Source organism: Macrotis lagotis, chromosome 1 (assembly GCF_037893015.1).
Source record: "Macrotis lagotis isolate mMagLag1 chromosome 1, bilby.v1.9.chrom.fasta, whole genome shotgun sequence".
Classification (NCBI taxonomy): Eukaryota; Metazoa; Chordata; class Mammalia; order Peramelemorphia; family Peramelidae; genus Macrotis; species Macrotis lagotis.
In genome coordinates, this window is record NC_133658.1 from 411,421,979 (window position 1) to 411,443,766 (window position 21,788).

A 21,788-nucleotide genomic window follows, 5' to 3' on the forward strand; every position below is an offset into this window, starting at 1 on the left:
GTCCATTTTCTCTTTGTCATACAATTCATTGATACCAACCTTTAATCTTCTTCTTTAGAGGTCATCACTGGTTATTTTTCAGACTACTCATGCTCATAATTCACTATTCCATTACTTTCTTTGTGGTATTTACTTTTATGTCTTGAGAGGTAGTAGAATTCCTGGTTTCACTGTTACTCAGCAAGGCTAGTTCTTTGTTTTATAGGAAGTTTGGTATCAGTAAGTGTTTTGCAATTCTCTAGATGAAACAGAGTATTCTTCTTTTCACTTCCAGGACCTACTCATTGTCCATCTATATTGTTTATCCTCTATCAATTTTATTTTTTCTTGACTGTTAAAATGTAGTTGAATTTATACTTTAGTGATGCCCTTTGGTATTCACTGTGATCAGTAACTATTAGTTCTTTTCAGAAGAAAGTATTGAAGGTCTAATAGCTGTATAATCTACAAGTCTTTGGCCTCTTTTCCCTGATCACATTTTCACAAGAATATTCAACCATATATTAATCAATTCAAAGCCCACAATAATAAATTGGATTCATTGACACATTAAGGCATTTCTTATAACAAACCTCAAATTCAATGTTTGGAAATGGGGATAAAAGCCAGAATTACCTTACAGAATAGTTGTGAGGATCAGGTGCAATAATATGCACAAAAGAATTTGCAAACTTTAAAGTGAAATATAAATTTTAGCTAGTTATAGTATAGACCATGAATTTTAAGCTTTAGATAGCATTCTTCAAAGTGGCTATGTAATGCATTAACATAGAATAACAATTAATGCAAACATTAATTTTATCTATCATAGAAATGGCATACATTAGAGAAAAATCAAAATGACAATTTAAAGATATTCAGACTAATGATGCATGTGGCATGAAATAATTAAGTAGGTCTTTTAAGTTAGAAAGATGTATGAGAACTAATCTGAAGAAGTATTCTATAGAAATCTGTCATGATTTTCTTGCTGTTGTAAGTAAAAGATAAATTAAAATATTGAAGGAAACATACTTAAGAGGGAGGTGCATGTGAAGAAAGAGAAGATGGAAAAAGACATGGAAAGAGAAAAAGGATTTCCAAAACCTTAATGGGTTATTGAAGAAATGGAAGGCATAATTTGAAGAGGGGAAAATTAAAAATTTTAAAGGAAGAAGATTGATTCACAAGAATTGTAGAATGTTTTAAGGGAAACAGTAATTTGCATCTAAACAAAAAATAAGAATACATAATCAGTAGTCACCTACCTTCCCTGAGCTATCCAGGACAGCCTCTTGTTTCTGACCTCTTTCCCCAGAAACAGGACAAGGAGGAAGGTTGGGGCTGAAGGCCATGAGGTCGTTCTTGGCAGACCCTTCTCCAGAGCAAACCTGCCGACGCTGCTGAGAGTAAGACCAACTCCCCACGTCACTTGAGCACACCAGTGTGGGCTTGCCAGGCCCATAGGAGGCCTGTGGAGGAGCCGAGCACCGAAGTGCCACGTACAACAGTAGACTCAGCACCAACAGGCTGGACACTGAGCAGATGGCGATGATCAAATACACATTCACATCCACCAGCGCCGTCTCTTTTCCCACGCCAGACTTTGCCGAGATCCCCGACGCCCCTGAGAAACTCTTTGAAGTCTGTCCATTCTCCACCACCGAGACACACACAGTGGCTGTGGTGGACAGGGCGGGTTCTCCATGATCTTTCACCAGCACCAGCAGCATCAGCCTCGGCCCGTCAGATTCCTCCAGAGCCCGTGTTAGGCTGATCTCACCAGTGTACAGCCCCACGCGGAAAGGGCCGCGACCCACGCCCGTCTCAGGCAGCAACTCATAAGACAGCCACGCGTTGTACCCAGAATCCGAGTCAACCGCCCGGATCTTGGCCACCACGTGGCCCGCTGACACCGACTGGGACACCAACTCAGTTACTGGAACGCCACCTGCCCCGGACCCGGAGTGAGGGGGCAGAACCACAGGAGGGTTGTCGTTTTCATCCAGAACAAACACCTGCAGGCTCACGTTGCTGCCCAGAGGAGGGAAGCCGGCATCGCGGGCGCTCACCTGGAACTGCAGCAGCTCCAGCTCCTCGTGGTCCAGGGGCTGCAGAGCGTACACTTTCCCGCTCTCCGAGTGCACGGACACGTAGCTCGACAGCGGGCGCTCCCCCACCCGCCTCTCCACCAGGGAGTACGACACCAGCGCGTTCTCCTGCGCATCCGGGTCGGACGCCGACACCGTGAAGATGTGACTGCCGGGCGGGTTGTTCTCCCTCACAAACACCGTGTACACGGGCTGCTCGAAGGCCGGCGCGTTATCATTCACGTCTCCGATGGCCACAGACACGCTGGCAGTGGCCCAGAGCGCCGGCTTGCCGCCGTCCCTCGCGGTCACCACCAGCTCATAGGCCGGCACGCTCTCGCGGTCCACAGAGCCCTCCAGCACCAGCGAATAGTAATTTCTGAAGGTGGACACCAGCGTGAAGGGTCCAGGGGGGGAAAGTGAGCAAGTCACCTGGCCGTTGGCGCCAGAGTCTCGGTCGGACACACTGATTAAAGCAATGACTGTACCAGGAGGAGAATCTTCTCTGACAGGTAGCGACAACGACGTCACTGCTATATTGGGGATGTTATCATTGGCGTCTAGAACTTCTACTAGCACTGTGCAATGACCAATCAATAAAGGAGTCCCTTTGTCTGTTGCATCAACTCGAATTTCATACGAATTAACTTCTTCAAAATCCAGATGTCCTTGAATTGAAATTTCTCCTGTATCTGGATTTATTTGAAATTTATCTTTAAACACAAGTGGAGTGCCACTGTTAAACGAGTATAAAATCTCCCGATTGATGCCCTCGTCCTCATCAGTGGCATTCAGTCTGATCACTAAGGTTCCATGGGCTGCATTTTCTAACATCTTCACTTCGTACACTAATCGTTCAAAAGTGGGGGCGTTATCGTTCACATCCAGGACTGTGATGAGCAGCTGCACTGTGCCAGTGAGTTCAGGTTTGCCCCCATCTGTGGCTGTCAGTATTAAGTGATGCTCAGGAACTTCCTCTCTGTCTAGAGCCTTTTTAAGCACAAGTTCGACCAATTTACTTTGGTCGTTCTTTGCTATTACTTCTAGAATAAAATAATCATCGGTTTTGAGCCTATAAGTAAGTATGCCATTAGAGCCAATATCTGGGTCAGAGGCTCCATCTAGAGGAAACCTTGAATCCAGCAATCTGGATTCGGGAATAAATATCTTTTTTTCCTTCACTGGGAACAAGGGTGGGTTGTCATTAATGTCCTTGATCTCTACCTCCACATGGAACACTTGAAGCGGTTTTTCCACGATCACCTCCAGGTGGATGCTACAAACAGGGCTGCGACCGCAGAGTTCCTCCCTATCGATCCGAGAATTCACAAACAAAATACCGTTCTGCACATTTACCTCCAGATAGTCCCTCCGGTCCTTGGACACCACCCGGAACAACCTCGACACCAACTCCCCGACTTCCAGACCCAGGTCCTGAGCGATTCGTCCCACAAACGTACCGTGTTTCGCTTCTTCCGGCACCGAGTAATGGACCTGACCGCTCCCCATCTCCCAGGATGTGTTGAGCAGAAATAAGATCAGTATCTGCTGGGCTCCCAAGACACCTCCCCAGGAAAACACCATCGCCAAGACTCTTTACTTTATTCCACTGAGTAGCTCCAATATTGGAAGAAAGATAAAGTGTCCGTGCCCTCCAGGCTTATTCTGCAGCATCCGCCATGGCTTTGCATCATTTAAGCACATAACGGAGCCTCTTTTCGAGACCCAAAAGAGATTATTTAGTGAAATCCCATGGTAAACAGCGACATCATGTGGCCACACTGGGTAAGTCACACATTTTCTTTAAGAAGTAAAAAACGCAGCTTATATATATTGCTAAACTTTTCATTTTGTTTCATAAACTTTTTTCCGTTTTCCTAGTTTTGCGAGACTTTTAGGACAGAGCTGTAGTTTCTCCGTCAAAAATAAATGATACTAGGATTGTTTATGCTTCAGCTGCTTTATTATGAAGGAAAGTGTACTTTTTTTTAGACTTTAAATTGGTTTTAAATTTTCAGAAAGAAGTCAAAGTAACAAGGAAAGAAAATGAGCTTAGTGGTTCCTGCTGTACAGCTGGAAAATTTTCACGTTTTAGAACATTAAACAGTAACTCTGGAAAAGTCCTGGATGTGAGAGAGTCAGAAGAGTTGGAAGACTTGGTTCTGATTCTTGGACACTTACTATGGCCCTGGGCAAATCACTGGCCCTCTCAGAGTCAGTTTCTTCACAGGTAACTTGGGAACAATAATATTAGGTGAACAAGAAAATCACATTCTTATAGTATTTTAACATAATGCATTTTAACATATTTATAGTGCATTTTAAATAGCCTGTAAATAAATATTAAGAGCCACTGTGGGCTAGGCACTATGCTAATAGAGCAGAGTTAATCGGGGATAGAACATGCTAACAACTACTTATGAACAGTTTATAGCCAAGATAAAGTTGAAATAACAGCAGGAAGTCCCTAAAATTAAGGAAGATTTCAAAAGGTTTCTTGTAGAGATTAAGATGTTAGGTAACACCTGCAGGAAGCTAGAAAATCCAAGAGGGAGAGTTTTGCATATTTGTAGGACAGCCAGAGAAAATACCAAGAGCTAAGAGATGGAGTGTCCTGTTAAGGAACACCAAGGAGTAAGTCACTGGATTGCAGAGTATTTGGGAGGGAGGGAAGTTGAATGCTTATGTAAAGTATAAGTTGACTAGAAGGTGGAGGGCAATTTATGAAGGGCTAGGGTGCTAAACCGAGGATTTTAACTCAGTAGTGGATATGAGAGAGAACCACTGAAGCTTCTTAAGGGTGGCATGTCAGACTTACATTAAAGGAAAATCATTTGGCAGCAGAATGGAGGATGAGTAGAAAGACTTGTGATAGGCAGATTCAACAAGTAAACTATTGCAGGAGCGATTAAGTGGAGCGGTGAATAGAGCACTGGCCCTGGAGTCAGGAGGATCAGAGTTCAAACTCAGCCTCAGTGATTTAATACTTAATAATTAACTGTATGATCTTGGCCAAGTCACTTAACCCCATTAACCTCCAAACCACTGCCAAGAAAAAGTAAACTATTGCAATTGCCCAGAATGAGGTAATGAGGGCATGCACCTAGGTGCTTGTGTCCTCTCATATCCTAAGAAATTTTAGAATTTTCCCTTTTTAAAATTCTCCACCCTTATTTCTTCCAAAGAAAGAACAATGAAATTATAGATGAATTAGAGTGACTCCTGCTTGTGTGCTTGCCAATCATAATAGATAATATTTCTGATATTGTCATGAGTACAAACAGATAATGTAGGTCCTGTTTCTAATAAATTCAAATTTAATGTTCTCATGAAATTAACAGCTGTCAAAAATATTGGTGGTTGATAAAGATAATCCCTGTTCCTTAAAATTATAAGTATTATTAAGCATCAATATTTCTTCCATTCAAACAAGGAATCTGAAGAAATCAATGAGACTTGGGGAACACTGAAAGATATACAACACATAACAAAGAAAAATAATAATTCTAACCAATCATATTAACAACAGAAATTTTACTGATCTTGCAAAATGGTCAATATCCCTAGGCCATCATGGAAAAACAGTTGAATTAATTCCAAAAAAGAGAGAGAGAGATTGAATGTAACAAAACAAAATAATTCTCTTAAAAACAATACTATTTTCTATTTTTCTAAAAATGTTGCTAAAAATCATCCTTTGAAATTTGTCTATTCTGATTAATAAAATTACTCTTCAAAAATCTTAATAATAAAAATATTTTTGTTAGATAATTAAATTTACAAATGACAAAAAAAAATGCCACTACAGATAAACTAAGAGTATAAAATTAGTGAGAAGAAATATATCACTGGATTTAAAACAGGTTGAAGTGAAGTAGTTAATATTTTTTTTTAGTTTTTGCAAGGCAATGGGGTTAAGTGGCTTGCCCAAGGTCGCACAGCTAGGCAATTATTAAGTGTCTGAGGCTGGATTTGAACCCAGGTACTCCTGAATCCAGGGCTGTTGCTCTATCCATTGCACCACCTAGCGGCCCCTTAATATAATTTTTAAAAGAACAATCAGGAGATGTGTTGTCAAAGGCAAATCGCAAGTTTCAGATCTGAAGAAGAAAGGCACACATGATAGTGCAGTGTTGGAAATTTGATACTGAAAATCTAAAAGTCAAGACAATTAAAGCAACAGATTTCAATAATGCCCAATAGTAGATGACTGCCAAGAAACAGATTCTGGAAACAATAGCTTATTCAGGTGAAAATAATAAATCCACTTTTACCAACTTTTCTTAAGTACCTGCCATCTAAAGAGTTCTGCATGCAATACAAGAGAGTTCTGCATGCAATATTAGAGAGATGTAAAGTTTAGCTGGTATACATCTAAATACATGGTATTTAGGTGATCACAATAACACGGAGAAAATGAAGATACATTTCAAAACATATTTTGGAGATAGAAAAATAAATTGTCATTAGAAATTGGGGGAAGATGACATATATTTAGAAAGGGGAAGCTTCTTGAAAGGAGAGTTTTCTTCAGAAATATCAGGGGAATCACTATAAGGAAAAAAATGAAGGAAAGAAGAAAGGTAGTCATTGAATAATGTACCACTGGCTAAAAAATGGCTTGGTAGATCAGTGGAACAGATTATGTACCCAAATCACAGGAGTAAATGACCACAATAATCCAGGTTCATAAACCCAAAGATCCAATCTTTGTTTGCAAGAATTCACAATTTTGACAAAAACTGTTGGGAAAATTGGAAAGCCATGTTAGAAATGAGACATAAACCAATATCTCAAATCATATACTAAGATAAAGTCAAAATGGGTATATGAATGGAAGATCTGGACTGTAAGATCTATGAATAAGGGAAGAGTTTCTGAGAGGGAGAGAGAGAGAGAGAGAGAGAGAGAGAGAGAGAGAGAGAGAGAGAGAGAGAGAGAGAGAGAGAGAGAATGAGAAGTATGATGGATAATTGTGGTTATATGAAATTAAGAGATTTTTTTTGCACAAATAAAATCAATGCAGCTAAAAATTAGAAGGAAAGCCGAAAACTAGGGGAGGGGATTTTTTTTACAATGAGTTTCTCTAAAACCCTTTTCTCAAATATAGTGGAAACAAAGTCAAATTTATTTTTTAAATCTTTTTCTGATTGATAAATGGTCAAAGAATGTAGAAGGTAGTTTTCAAAAAAAATCAGTTTATCAACAGTCACATAAAAATGTTCAAAATCTTTATTGACTAGAGAAACGCAAATTACATCAATGCTGAGGTACCTTCTCACATCTGTCAGATTTGGTTAATAGAACAGAAAATGAAAATGACCAATGCAAGAGCAAGTGTGGAAAAATAGGTACACTAATACAATATTGGCAGAATGAAGAACTGGTCCAACCGTTCTGCTTCATGAATCTGAATGTCATCCATGCTAATCTTCTCTGTATCATATGTGTTCTGCCAAAGCAAGCACAAGTCCAACCATTCTGGATGAACAGTTTGGAACTATGACCAAAGGAGTATAAAACTGTGCATACACTTTCACTCAGGAATACCACTACTATTATTAGTATACCAAATGTATAAGTACCTGCCATCTAAAGAGTTCTGCATGCAATACAAGAGAGTTAGGTATGCAATACTAGAGAGATGTAAAGTTTAGCTGGTATACATCTAAATACATGGTATTTAGGCATCCAAAAGGAAAAAGACCTACATGTACATATATATTTATTGCAGCTCTTTTTATATTCTAAAGAAATTGGAAATTGGAGAGATGTCCTTTCATTGGAAAATGAATTCATTATGATATATGAGTGAAATGAAGCCTTGTTTTGCTATAAAATGAAGAAAATGGTTTTAGAAAAACTGGGAAGTTTTGTACAAAATAATGTAAGGTAAAGTGAACAGAATAAAAAGAAAAATGCATACAACAATGACTATATGGAAAAGATTATCAAATCTGAAAGACTCTGACTCACACCCTGACCAAACATAATTCCAAAGGATAGCTAGGCTGTAGTCTCAATAGAGGAGTGGGGCATGGAATCAAGGAGGCCCAAGTTCAGATCTGAATCCAGATATTTACTAGCTGTGTGACCCTTTTTCTATGGTTCAGAGAAGGGAAGATGGACAGGAAAGAATTTGAAAAGAAAAGAAAAATGAGCAATAGAAATGTTTATAATTGTGAAACCAAAGCATTGGAAGTAAAGCAGATATATTTCTCTTAAGCTAGATTTGATTTAATCAGGAACTAGAATGTTAAATAAGGAAGGTAGATAATTTTACTATATTTTGGTGTTTATTAGTTACATAGTAAATACTTAATATTTAAGTATTGATTGAGGGAAAAAATGAGTTACCTATAATATAATCTGAGAATCCTTGCCTAGTCCATTCTTGATGAATGACTTCAATAAGTGCATAAGAGAAGGTTTTGCAGAAATTAGAAAGGATACAAATGAGTTGATAAGCATTTGGTACACTTCCCTATCTGGAAATTAAATTCCTTAACAGTCTGAAAATGACATCAGAAAACTTTGACCTAGTCCAATTATTTTTCCTTTTTTTTCTTTAATGTCATTTCTACTTCTTTATACTACAATACATCAGGGACTTTGATATTAAAATATAAATATGGTCATTCCACTGTCCTCAATGGGAAAAAAAGAGTGTTACAGAATTCTGTCAACAATGACTTCTTTTGTCTTTCTTGCACTCTGAGTTTCATTTTTAAATGTTATTCTAATTTTTTTTTGGCATAGTTGAGTCTGTCACCAATCATCTGTAATGTTCTTTAGTTTTCTTTGTTGTATGAGTTAATACTAGTCATCAACTTCAACCATCCTCTTACAAAAAAATTTATACAGAAGCATAAATTCTAAGCCTGTGTAGATCTGATCTATCACAGCATATCCTATAATTGAAAGAGAGTAAGTGCTTACTTGATCTAAGGCATTTTCTGGGCTCTTTTGATCTCATCATCACATTACTGATTTGCATCAGGAAAAATTCATAAACACTGGAAAAAGAAATTATGTTGTGGAGAATTCTCCAAATAGTTATAATGTTTCATCCTAAAACTTCTAATAGCTATATTGAACTGAACAAGGATTTTTTAATCTCTTCACAACCAATAGCAATGTCAGTTACATCATAACTACTAAAGCTTTTCAAGGATCACTTTGCCCAAAGGCAGAAAATTTCTATGAGGTCTCTTAAAAGGGGTCCTTAAAGAAGATCATGTTACATAGAACTTTCTTCAAAATGTCATTATTTCATCAACCAGGCATTCCTTCAATTGAAGGAATTGAAATATTTCACCTGAAAAATTTTCATGAGTTAATATGACCAAATACTTCACCACCTAAATACAAACATTCTGAGACTGAGCCTCTCTGAACTTGGCTAACAATCGAAATGCAGAATTTCATGTGCCAGAGTAGAAGCTTTTGGGGAGCTTGGCTCTCTACTGTGGCACTGATCACAGTGAAAGACATCACCAAGGTTTCCATCTTTCCATATTGAAGGCTCATAACATGACTTTGGTAGATGCATGTACCAATTAGGCACACATCAAATAAGGATTGAATGATGATGTCTTATATCTTTGAATCATAGTTTTGTCAACTGAAAATGTGATATATATCACCAAGAGTTCAGACCCCCAAAAGAGTCCAAACTCAAACATTTAAATGGATCTATCTTCTCATCAAAAATAGAAAAGTCCATCATTGCCTACAAATCTTCTGCAACTGTCCACACAAATGAGTTACAAAGGGGTCCACCAACATGTTTGAGGTCTTCTTTGATTTCTGCCATGAGCTAAAACATATCAGTGGAGCATTCTAACTATCCATCTCTCATCCATTTTCTTTGTCCCATGATAAGTTCATTTTCCTTATCTATCAAACAATTCATTGATGCCATTCTTTAAACTTCTTCAGAAGTCTTCATTAGTTATGTTTCATACTGCTCACATAAACAAGTTACCTTTCCATTACCTCCTGTGTGGTGTTTATCTTTACATCTTGAGAGGTAGTAGTATTCTTGGTTTATTCAGCAAAACCAGTAAAATATTGGTGTTCAAAGGATGTCTTTGCTGTTGTAGGAAGTTTAGTCTCAGTAAGTGCCTTGCAATTACCCAGAAAAAAAAAACACATAATCTTTCTCTTTTCACCTTTGGACCAGTTTATTATCAATCAATATTTTTTATCCCACATCCATTTTAATTATTTTCTTGTCTATTAAAATTTAATTGAATTTTTACCTTGGTGATGTCATTCACTGTGATCAGTGCCTAACAGTTCTTTTTGGAAGAAAGTATACAAGATCTAGTTGCTATATAATCTACATGTTTTCACCTCTCTCATGTTCCAGACCACATTTTTACAAGTATATCCTATATGTGTGTGTGTATTCATATGTATCAAGAAATTAAAAATCCACAATAATCAATTAGATTCACTGACACATTATGGTACTCCTTATAGCAAACCTCACCTTTCATATATATAAAAGTAAATAAGAATAGCACTTACCTTAGAGGATTATTGAGAGTATTAAACACAATAACAAACAAAACATTTGAAAACTTTAAAGTGATATATAAAATGTTAGCCAGCAATAGCATAATATGCTTTATTCAGCATTCTTCACAATGGTTATTTATTGTCATTTCCTCAAAGCATTTAGATACTTTTAAAGATTATTCAAATATCAATTTTATCTATCAAAAGAAAGGAATGAATTCAAGAACAATCAAAATGAGAGAACTTAAATGGATAGAAGCTAATATTCATATTAATGGTATCTATGGCATGAAATAATTCTGTAGTTCTTTTTAAAAGAGAGATGTAATGGAAATTAGCCAAAGGAAGAATTCTATAAAAAATGTGCTACCATTTTCTTACTCTTTTAAGTAAAAGATAAATGAGAGGAAGAGAGAGGAGAATGTGAAGAAAGAAGATAGAGAAAGATCGAAGAGGAGAAAAGAGCATTTATGAAATCTTTTTGGTTATTTAAGTAATGGAAAGCATAATTTGAAGAGAGAAAATTAAAATTTTAAAAGGAAGATGGTTGAGTCACAGGAATTGTAGAACGTTTTGAGAAAAACGTTAACTTAAACCTAAACAAAAATAAATATGCATATTCAGTAGTCACCCACCTTCCCTGAGCTATCCAGGACAGCCTCCTGCTTCTGACTTCTTTCCCCAGAAACAAGACACGGAGGAAGGTTAGGGCTGAAGGCCATGAGGTCGTTCTTGGCAGACCCTTCTCCAGAGCAAACCTGCCGACGCTGCTGAGAGTAAGACCAACTCCCCACGTCACTTGAGCACACCAGTGTGGGCTTGCCAGGCCCATAGGAGGCCTGTGGAGGAGCCGAGCACCGAAGTGCCACGTACAACAGTAGACTCAGCACCAACAGGCTGGACACTGAGCAGATGGCGATGATCAAATACACATTCACATCCACCAGCGCTGTCTCTTTCCCCACGCCAGCCTTTGCCGAGATCCCCGACGCCCCTGAGAAACTCTTTGAAGTCTGTCCATTCTCCACCACCGAGACACACACAGTGGCTGTGGTGGACAGGGCGGGTTCTCCATGATCTTTCACCAGCACCAGCAGCATCTGCCTCGGCCCGTCAGATTCCTCCAGAGTCCGTGTTAGGCTGATCTCACCAGTGTACAGCCCCACGCGGAAAGGGCCGCGACCCACGCCCGTCTCAGGCAGCAACTCATAAGACAGCCACGCGTTGTACCCAGAATCCGAGTCAACTGCCCGGATCTTGGCCACCACGTGGCCCGCTGACACCGACTGGGACACCAACTCAGTTACTGGAACGCCGCCTGCCCCGGACCCGGAGTGAGGGGGCAGAACCACAGGAGGGTTGTCGTTTTCATCCAGAACAAACACCTGCAGGCTCACGTTGCTGCCCAGAGGAGGGAAGCCGGCATCGCGGGCGCTCACCTGGAACTGCAGCAGCTCCAGCTCCTCGTGGTCCAGGGGCTGCAGAGCGTACACTTTCCCGCTCTCCGAGTGCACGGACACGTAGCTCGACAGCGGGCGCTCCCCCACCCGCCTCTCCACCAGGGAGTACGACACCAGCGCGTTCTCCTGCGCATCCGGGTCGGACGCCGACACCGTGAAGATGTGACTGCCGGGCGGGTTGTTCTCCCTCACAAACACCGTGTACACGGGCTGCTCGAAGGCCGGCGCGTTATCATTCACGTCTCCGATGGCCACAGACACGCTGGCAGTGGCCCAGAGCGCCGGCTTGCCGCCGTCCCTCGCGGTCACCACCAGCTCATAGGCCGGCACGCTCTCGCGGTCCACAGAGCCCTCCAGCACCAGCGAATAGTAATTTCTGAAGGTGGACACCAGCGTGAAGGGCCCAGGGGGGGAAAGTGAGCAAGTCACCTGGCCGTTGGCGCCAGAGTCTCGATCAGACACTCGGATTGAGGCGATGATCGTACCTGGAGGGGCATCCTCTCTGACTGGCAGTGATAGCGACATCACCGTGATATTGGGGATGTTGTCATTGGTGTCAAGGATTTCTACCAGGACTGTACAATGACCAATCATTAAGGGACTACCTTTGTCTGTTGCATCAACACGAATTTCATACGAATTAGCATCTTCAAAATCCAGATGTCCTTGAATTGAAATTTCTCCTGTATCTGGATTTATATGAAATTTATCTTTAATCACAGGTGAAGCGAGGCTATTGAATGAGTATAAAATGTCCCGATTGATGCCCTCGTCCGCATCGGAGGCATTCAGTCTGATCACTAAGGTTCCATGGGCTGCATTTTCTAATATCTTCACTTCGTATTCTGATCGTTCAAAAGTGGGGGCATTATCATTCACATCGAGGACTTTGATGAGCAGCTGCATTGTGCCAGTCAGTTCAGGTTTCCCCCCATCTGTGGCTGTCAGTGTTAAGTGATGCTCAGGAACTTCCTCTCTGTCTAGTGGTTTTTTAAGTACTAGTTCAACCAATTTACTTTGATCACTCTTTGATTTTACATCTAGAATAAAGAAATCATTGGTGCTGAGTCTATAAGTAAGTAAGGCATTGGAGCCAATATCTGGATCGGAGGCTCCCTCTACAGGAAACCTTGAGTCCAGAAACCTGGATTCGGAAATTAATAACTTTTGTTCCTTCACTGGGAACACGGGTGAGTTGTCATTAATGTCCTTGATCTCCACTTCCACGTGGAAAACCTGAACTGGTTTGTCCACAATCATTTCCAGGTGGATGCTACAAACCGGGTTTCGGCTGCACAGCTCCTCCCGGTCGATCCGTGAATTCACAAACAAAATACCATTCTGCACATTTACCTCCAGATAGTCTCTGCGATCCTTGGACACCACCCGGAACAGCCTCGTCACCAGCTCCCCGACCTCCAGACCCAGGTCCTGAGCAATTCGTCCCACAAACGTACCGTGTTTCGCTTCTTCTGGCACCGAGTAATGGACCTGGCCGCTCCCTACCTCGCAAGAGGAGTGAAGCAGAAATAAGAGCAGAATCTGCTGGGCCCTCAAAACGTCTCCCCAGGAAAACACCATCGCCGAGATTCTTTGCTTTATTCCATAGAGTAGCTCCAATATTGGATAAAGCTAAATATGGATGTTCGTTTCCTCCAGTCTTATTCTGCAGCATCCGCCATTGCTTTACATCATTTAGCAACAAAACAGAGCCTCTTTTCGAGACCCAAGAGATTGTATAATGATATTCCGTGGTGGACAGCGACATCATGTGGCACCACTGTGTAAGTCTTATATTTTCTTTATGATGTAAAAAAGCTGATCATGTCCTGCCCTACATTTATTCTTTCATAAACTGCCCCCCACCACCATATTTCGAATTTTTCAAGCTCTTCCATCTCAGAATTGTAGTTTTTGCCGTCGAAATAAGGGATGATAACATTGTGATTGCTTCTGTTGCTTAACTGTGAAGGAAATGGTGCTTTTATCTTTTTATATCTTTAAGTTGTTTTTAAATTTTCAGAAAGAAGTCAAAGTGATAAGGAAAGAAAATTACCTTAGTACTTCCTTTTATAGAGTTGGAAATTTGCACGTTTAGAATAGTACATATAGGAACTCTGCAAGAAGACTGGATGGGAGCGTCAGAAATGTCAGAAGACTTGGGTCTGACTCCTGAAGGACACAACTGTGACCTTAGGCAAATCACTTACCCTCTCAGAGTCAGTTTCTTCACAAGTAACATGGGGTCAATAATGCTAGCTGGACAAGGAAATCACTTTGTAAACCTTAAAGTATTATTGTTATTTATTGTAATGTAACAATATAATCTTGCATTTTAAAATACTTATAATGCATTTTAAAATAGTCAATAAATATTAAGAACTACTGTTGTGCCAGGCTCTAGGCTAAGCACTTAGGATACAAAGAAAGAGAAAACACAGCCTCTGCTCTTAAGGACACAACATATTGTGGGAAACAACTTGCCAACAACTATTTATGAATAGTTTCTAGTCAAGATAAATTGGAAATAATCAATGACAGGCAGGTGCTAGAATTAAGGACAATTTGGAAAGATTTATTGCAGAAGTTGTAATTTTAGGTAGGACCTGTTGAAAGACAGAGAATTGAAGAGGTGGAGATGAATAGGGAGAAAACTCCATACTAGTAGGACAGTCAGAGAAAATGTTCAAAGGCAAAAGATGGAGAATTTTGTTTGAAGAACAGTAAGAAGGGCACGATCACTGGACTGCAGAGAATTTCAGAGAGGTTGAAGATTATGTAAATAGAAATCTGACTAGAAAAATAGATGGGCAATTTAACAAGAGTTTGTATGCCAAACAGAGGGTTCATATTCAGTTTTGGAGGTTATAGGGAACCATCAGAGTTTATAAAGTGTGTCAGATCTACACTTAAGGAAGATCACCTTTGCCAGCTGAATGAAGGATGACTAGAAAGATTTTTGGCAGGTAGGCCTCTCACAATTTTTGTACCTATTGCAATTTTTCAGGTATGAAGTGATAAGAGCTTGTACCAAAGTTGTTGAACATTGTCATCTAAAAAATTTTAATTAGGATTATTTATTTTATTGCCTATAAAGAAAGAAGAAAAACATAATTATAGAGGAATTAGATATAGTGATTCCTGCTTCTATGATTACTAACTTTAACAAATAATATTTCTGGTATAATTACATAATTACAAACACATATTGCAGATTCTGATTCTTAGGGATTCCAATTTAGGGTTGTCATAAAATTAACAGATGACAAACACTTTAGAAGTTGATGAAGAAAATCCCTAAATCTTCAATATCTTTAGTGTTATTAAGCATCAATATTCCTTACAACCAAATAAGTTAACTTAAAGAAATAGACCTGGGGAAAATTGGAAAACATGCAACACATCACAAAGGGAAACAATTCTGACCAATCATTAGATGCCTAGTCTGGACTAGGTACAAACAGAAATATGCCTTATCTGGCAAAATGGCCAATATCCCTTGGTCATCATGGAGAAAATATCTGAATTCATTCTTTTTTAAAAGGAGATAAGTATTAACTTAAATGTAACCATTTAAATAAAACAATTCTCTTATAAGCAATACCTTTTCTATTTTTTCCTTTAAAAATTACTAAAAGTTTCCCCTATGAAATTTGTCTATTCTGACCAACAAAATTTCTCTTCAAAAATCTTGATAACAAAAAAATATTTTGATGTTAGATTATTAAATTCACAAATGAAAGAAACTAAACCACCATGGTAAAACTAAAAGCACAAAATGAATGAGAAGAAATATATCACTGAATTCAAACAGGTTGAATTAAAATTGTTAGCATCATTTTTTTTTCTTAGGTTTTTTGCTAGGCAATTGGGGTTAAGTGGCTTGCCCAAGGCCACAGAGCTAGATAATTATTAAGTGTCTGAGGCTGGATTTGAACTCAGGGACTCCTGAGCTGGTGTTCTATCCACTGCACCACCTAGCCGCCCCTAGCATCATTTTTAAAAGAGCAACCAGTAAATATATCAAAGCCAAATCTGAAATTTCATGTCTGAAGATTCAAATCATAGTGTAATGTTGGGAATTTGATACAGAAAAATCCAAAGTTCAGGAGAAATGAACATTATTTCAATAATGCTGAAGGGTAGATGACAGCCAAAAACAAGATTCTGAATTCTAGTTTTTCTAGGTAAAATATCGGTTTTTGTCCTTCATATTTTCATCAAAGAAACCAAATGGTAACAAATCACTTTTATCAACTTTTCTTGTGCACCTGCCATCCTAAAGAGCACTGTATGCAATAATGAAGAGATGGTCCACTTAGAGCCGATATTATTCCTATTTGCATGGTACTTAGAAAATGAAAACAGATTTTAAATCACACTTTGGAGGTAGAAAAACAAATTGTTATCAAAGATCAAGGGAAAAGATGTGGACTTACATATATAAACAGGGAAGACTTTTTGAAAGAAGTGGTTTTTGATAAAGAATATCAAGGAAATCATTGGAAATGAAGGAAGGCAACCTAAAAGTACCAAATTTCAAGCTATATAGAAAGTGGTAATCATCAAAATAATCTGATACTAGCTGAGACATAGAGTGATACATCAGTGGAATAGATTAGTTATAAAATACTCAGTAATAAATGATCACAGTAATCCAGTGTTTCATAAACCCAAAGATTCAAGCTTTGGTGGGAGAGGGGGGCATGAATTCATTATTTGACAGAAATTGCTGGGGAAATTGGAAAGAATTTTGGCAGAAATTAGGCATAAACCAGGGTCTCAAATCATATAACAAATAAGGTCAAAGGGTGTATGACTTAAACAAAGAATTATATCATCAGTAAAATGGGGGAGCACATGGAAAATTTTATCCATCAGCTCTATGAATAAAGGAATAATTTATAATCAAAGAAAAGATAGAAAACTATATAATGTAAAATGGGCGATTGTCATTATGTGAAATTAAGAAGTTTTTGCACACACAAAACCAATGCAGCCAAAAATCAGGAGAGCAGGAAACTCAGGGGTGGACAGGGGATTTACACAGCAAATTTCTCTGATAAAGGCCTCATTTCTCAATTATATAGGGAACTGAGAAAAAATTATAAAAAGTAAATGTCATTTTCCAATTGATAAATGGTCAAAGGACATGAATAAGTAATTTTCAGAAAGATAAATCAAAACTATCAATAGTCACCTTAAAAATGTTTGAAATCATTATTTATTGGAGAAATTCAAATTAAATGCTGAGGTACCATTTTACACTAAACATATTAGATAATATGACAAAAAGGAAAATGACAAATGGTAAAGCAAATATACACTAATAGGTTCACTAATGCACTGTTGATGAAGTTGTAAATTAGTCCAATAATTCTGGGGAAATTTTTGAAACTAAATCCAAAGGGCTATAAATGTTGCATACCCTTTGACCCAGCAATGGCACTATAAGATCTGTATCAAAGACATTTTTTTAAAGACCTCTATGTAAAAAAAAAAAAATTGTAACAGATCTTTTTATGATAGAAACGAATTGGAAATTGAAGGAATTTTCATTGGTGTATGGGTAAAGGAGTTACAGTATTTAATTATGATAGAATGCCATTATGCTATAAGAAATTATAAAGAGGATAGTTTCAGATAAACCTAGGAAGGTGTATATGAATTGACACAGAGTTAACTGAGCAAAATTAAGATTATTGTACACAATAATAGCAATAATATGATCAACTGTGAAAGGCTTAGCTGCCCTTTATCAGTACAATGATCCAACTTAATTCTAAAGGACTAAAGATGAAAAATACTATCCACCTCTAGAAAGAGAATTTACTAACTCTGAGAGTAAATTGAAGTATGATCTTTGCTGTCTGTTTTTCTTCCATTTTGAGGCAACATTGCTAATATGGAAATTTGGTTTGCATAATTTCACATGTATAATTTATATCACACTGCTCCCTTTCTCAATTGTGGAAGCAGGACTGAAGGAAGGGATAGAATTTGGAACTCAAAATTTTTTTAAAGTTAAAATAGATGCTATTTTTAAAAAGAAAAGAAAGAGGTAAGTTTTGGTTGAGTAGTAATTCAAAAGTCAAATAGGAAAAGGAAAGATATTCCAGGGTTAAGTCAATATGAAACCAAGCACAATAAGACAAAAGAAAAATCTGTAAGAATGTTTGGACGACAAAGTATCCAGTCTTGCTAAAGAGCAGAGTGTGTAGAAAGAAGTACCTTAACATAACTATTAACAATTAGAATATCTACAGACTTCCAGAGGATCTTGAAAGACGTTCAATAAATTGGAACTCTCTAGGGAAAAAAAAATAGAGCCATTAAGGATTTGAGGAATGCCATAGAAATATGATCTATGCATGAGGAAGCTAGACTAGTAGCTTCTGAAAAGATACACTGACTAAAAATCTCCAGAGGCAAGACTTCTTTTTTAATCTTTTCTTCATTCAAAGGTATTATACTTAACATATACATGTATAGTATTATTTCTTAAATATTTCAATACTGAAAATAAAATTTAATGTTAACAAAATTAGATGTTAAAACAATATTGGAATTCTATTTTTTAAAAAAGGAATTTAAAAATTTAAAGGGAATTTTAAAAATAGACATTCCATGTTATTTTCAGGTATATTCCATATTTTAGGTATATCCATATTAGATATATTCAGGTAGATTCATTTTTAAATATTTATATTTAGGTATATTCAAATTCTTAAATATATGAAGCAACATAAAATATGTACTCCACGGTTGAAATTCACACTCATTTTCGCCAAATTCTGCCTGTACTCTGCTTGTTCTCCGTCCTAAGAACATGGACACGGTGGAGGATTCCGGTTGAAGGCCATGAGGTCTTCTTGACAGCTCCCTCACCTGAACAAAAATTCTGCCTTTGCTGAGGGGAATAAAACCAACTCCCTGCAGTATTTGAACATACCGACGTGGACTTCCAAGTTCCATAAAAGCACGATTGGGGTGGGGAGCACCGAAGTGCCACATATAGCAGGGAACTCAATACCAGTAGGCTGGACACCGAGCAGATGGCAATGATCATATAGATATTCACATCCACCAGGGCCTTCTGCCCTTCGCCAGTCTGCTAGGTCTCCAGAAACCAGAGAAGACGTCTGCCAGATCTCAAGTGGCTGTGTCACTGTAGCAGTGGCCTTTAAGGAAGCTTCTCCCTGATCTTTCACCAACTTCAGAGAGTGTCTGCCTCGATCAATCCGACTCATCTAGAGCTGATTTCTCCAGTGTACAGTCCCACGTGGAAAGGGTTTTGTCCAGTGCTCACCTCTGGCAGCAGTTCAAAGGACAGTCAAGAAGTATATCCCGAATCCGCGTCCAAAGCGGGGATCTTTGCCAGCACGTGGCCCGCAGCTACGAGCAGTGATACCACTTGGATCACTGGGCTAAAGTCAGCGTGAGGCAGCAGCACAACCGGTGCGTTGTCCTTTTCGTCCAGCACGAACACCTGCAGGCTCACGTTGCTGCCCAGAGGAGGGAAGCCGGCATCGCGGGCGCTCACCTGGAACTGCAGCAGCTCCAGCTCCTCGTGGTCCAGGGGTTGCACAGCGTACACTTTCCCGCTCTCCGAGTGCACGGACACGTAGGCGCTCCCCCACCCGCCTCTCCACCAGCGCGTTCTCCTGATCATCAGGGCCCAATGCAAACAAACACTGTTAAGATGTGACAACCTGACGAGTTATTCTCTTTCACGAACAAGGTGTTCAAAGACTGCTCAAAGGCAGGCACGTTGACGTTAACGTCAGCAATGCCCACAGTTACGCTGGCCGAAGGCCAAAGTGCTGGAGCCCCTCCACCCCTGTCACCACCAGTTCATAAACCGGCAGGCTCTCGTGATCCACGGAGCTCGCCAGAACCAGTGAGTAGTAATTTCTGAAAGTGAACCCTTAACGAGAAAGGAGAGAGGGGTGACAACGAGCAAAGTCACTTGTCCATTGATTCCAGAGTCTCCGTCAGAAACACTAATTAGGGCGACAACTGTGCCTGGAGGAGCATTCTCTCTGACAGGAATAGACAGCGATGTCAACTGTCAAGTCCGGAGCATTGTCATTTGCCTCCAGAACCTTCATTCGGTTAATACAATGTCCAACCGTGGGCAGGTTCCCTTTATCTGTGGCGTCAATTCGAAATTGATATGGAATTTAATTTCTTTGAATTGTAATTTCTCCAGTATCTGGATTTATATGAAATTTATTATTATTAATCACAGGTGGAGTCAGACCATTGAACGAGTATAAAATCTCCCGATTGATGACTTCGGCCACAATCAGAGGCACTCAGTTTGATCATTAAGGTCCCAGTGGCTACGTTTTCTAATATCTTCACTTCGTACTCTGACCGGTCAAAAGTTGGGGCATTGATCGTTCACATCCAGTACAGCAATGAGCAGCTGCAATGTGCCTGTGAGTTCAGGTTTACCTCTATCTATGGCTGTCAATATTAAAAAATACTCAGAACTTCCTCTCTGTCTAGTGTTTTTTTTTTCAGCACTAGCTCAACCAATTTACTTTGATCGTTCGTTGATTTTACATTTAGAATGAAGTAATCATTGATGCTGGATGAGTACTAAGCAAGGCATTAATTCTAATATCTGGGTCAGAGGAACCCTCTAGCGGAAACCTAGAGTCTGACAATCTGGATTCAGGAACCGACAGTTTTTGTTCCTTCACTGGAAACACTGGCGGATTGTCATTAATGTCCTTGATCTCCTTTTCCTCCTGGAAAACCTGCAGCGGCTTCTCCACTATCACCTCTAAGTGGATGCTACAAACCAGGTTTTGGCTGCACAACTCCTCCTGGTAGACCCGGAAATTCACAAACAAAATACCATTCTGCACATTTATCTCCAGGTAGCCCTTGCGACCCTTGAACAATGCACCTGGCACAAGCACGACACCAGTTCCCAGACCTCCAGACCCAGGTCCTTTGCGATTCGCCCCACGAATGCACGGTGTTTCTCTTCTTCTGGCACTAAATAATAATGGACCTGGTCGCTCTCCAGCCCGCAGGTTGTATAAAACACAAAATATAAAACACAAAAAGCTGCCGGCTTCCCAAATTGTCTGCCCAGGGAAAAAACATTGCAAATCTTGCGTGGAATTGTTCTAACCAATGAATCCTCTTTAGAGAATAAAGATAAATATTGCGCTCTGATTTTTTTTAAACCCATTCTACAGCAACCACCATCATTTAGCATTGCGGATAGATTTTTTTTAGGTTTTTTTTTTTTTGCAAGACAATGGGGTTAAGTGACCTGCCAAAGATCACACAGCTAGGCAATCACTAAGTGTCTGAGGTCGAATTTGAACTCAGGTCCTGTTGACTCCAGGGCTGGTGCTGTATCCCCTGTGCCACCTAGCTGCCCCCGGTAGATCTTTTTTAATGTTTAATGTAAGGTTTGACTTTTTGTGGGAAAACCATTTCGTAGCAGGCAACTACGAACACTTAGTATCGACATGTGGTCGATACTAAGTGGTACAAAGACTCAATTCAGTAATTACCATTATAGTATTTGCAATAGAAAAAAATCTAATCTCTATTTTCCCATATTTGAGTCTCTATTAAAGCATACGATTACTTTTTCTCATGATTTCAGAAGCAATATTGTCTTTTTCAACGTTTTCTACTACCTGGTTTGAAGTAATAGTCTTTGTTCACTAGGAAAAAATCAGATCCACAAATTTAAGTAATT

At 39.2% G+C, this 21,788-nt stretch overlaps 2 protein-coding genes and 1 pseudogene across 2 annotated transcripts; all 3 read right to left on the bottom strand.

Annotated features, from left to right (window-relative positions):
- Positions 1 to 867: 867 nt before the first annotated feature.
- On the bottom strand, positions 868 to 3,816 carry LOC141506240 (protocadherin alpha-8-like). Its single transcript, XM_074212808.1, has one exon. It carries the CDS (start codon positions 3,651 to 3,653, stop codon positions 1,233 to 1,235), a length of 2,421 nt encoding a protein of 806 aa, XP_074068909.1. The 5' UTR covers positions 3,654 to 3,816; the 3' UTR covers positions 868 to 1,232.
- Positions 3,817 to 11,119: 7,303 nt separating this feature from the next.
- On the bottom strand, positions 11,120 to 13,816 carry LOC141506241 (protocadherin alpha-8-like). Its single transcript, XM_074212809.1, has one exon. The coding sequence runs from the start codon at positions 13,634 to 13,636 to the stop codon at positions 11,216 to 11,218; it is 2,421 nt and encodes an 806-aa protein (XP_074068910.1). The 5' UTR covers positions 13,637 to 13,816; the 3' UTR covers positions 11,120 to 11,215.
- A 5,060-nt stretch (positions 13,817 to 18,876) lies between these two features.
- Positions 18,877 to 21,293, bottom strand: LOC141504188 (protocadherin alpha-8-like; annotated as a pseudogene).
- Between the last annotated feature and the right edge of the window lie 495 nt (positions 21,294 to 21,788).

Bases quoted from the DNA above. Each gene is read 5' to 3' on its own strand.
- LOC141506240 (XM_074212808.1), bottom strand. From the start codon at position 3,653: ATGGTGTTTTCCTGGGGAGGTGTCTTGGGAGCCCAGCAGATACTGATC.
- LOC141506241 (XM_074212809.1), bottom strand. From the start codon at position 13,636: ATGGTGTTTTCCTGGGGAGACGTTTTGAGGGCCCAGCAGATTCTGCTC.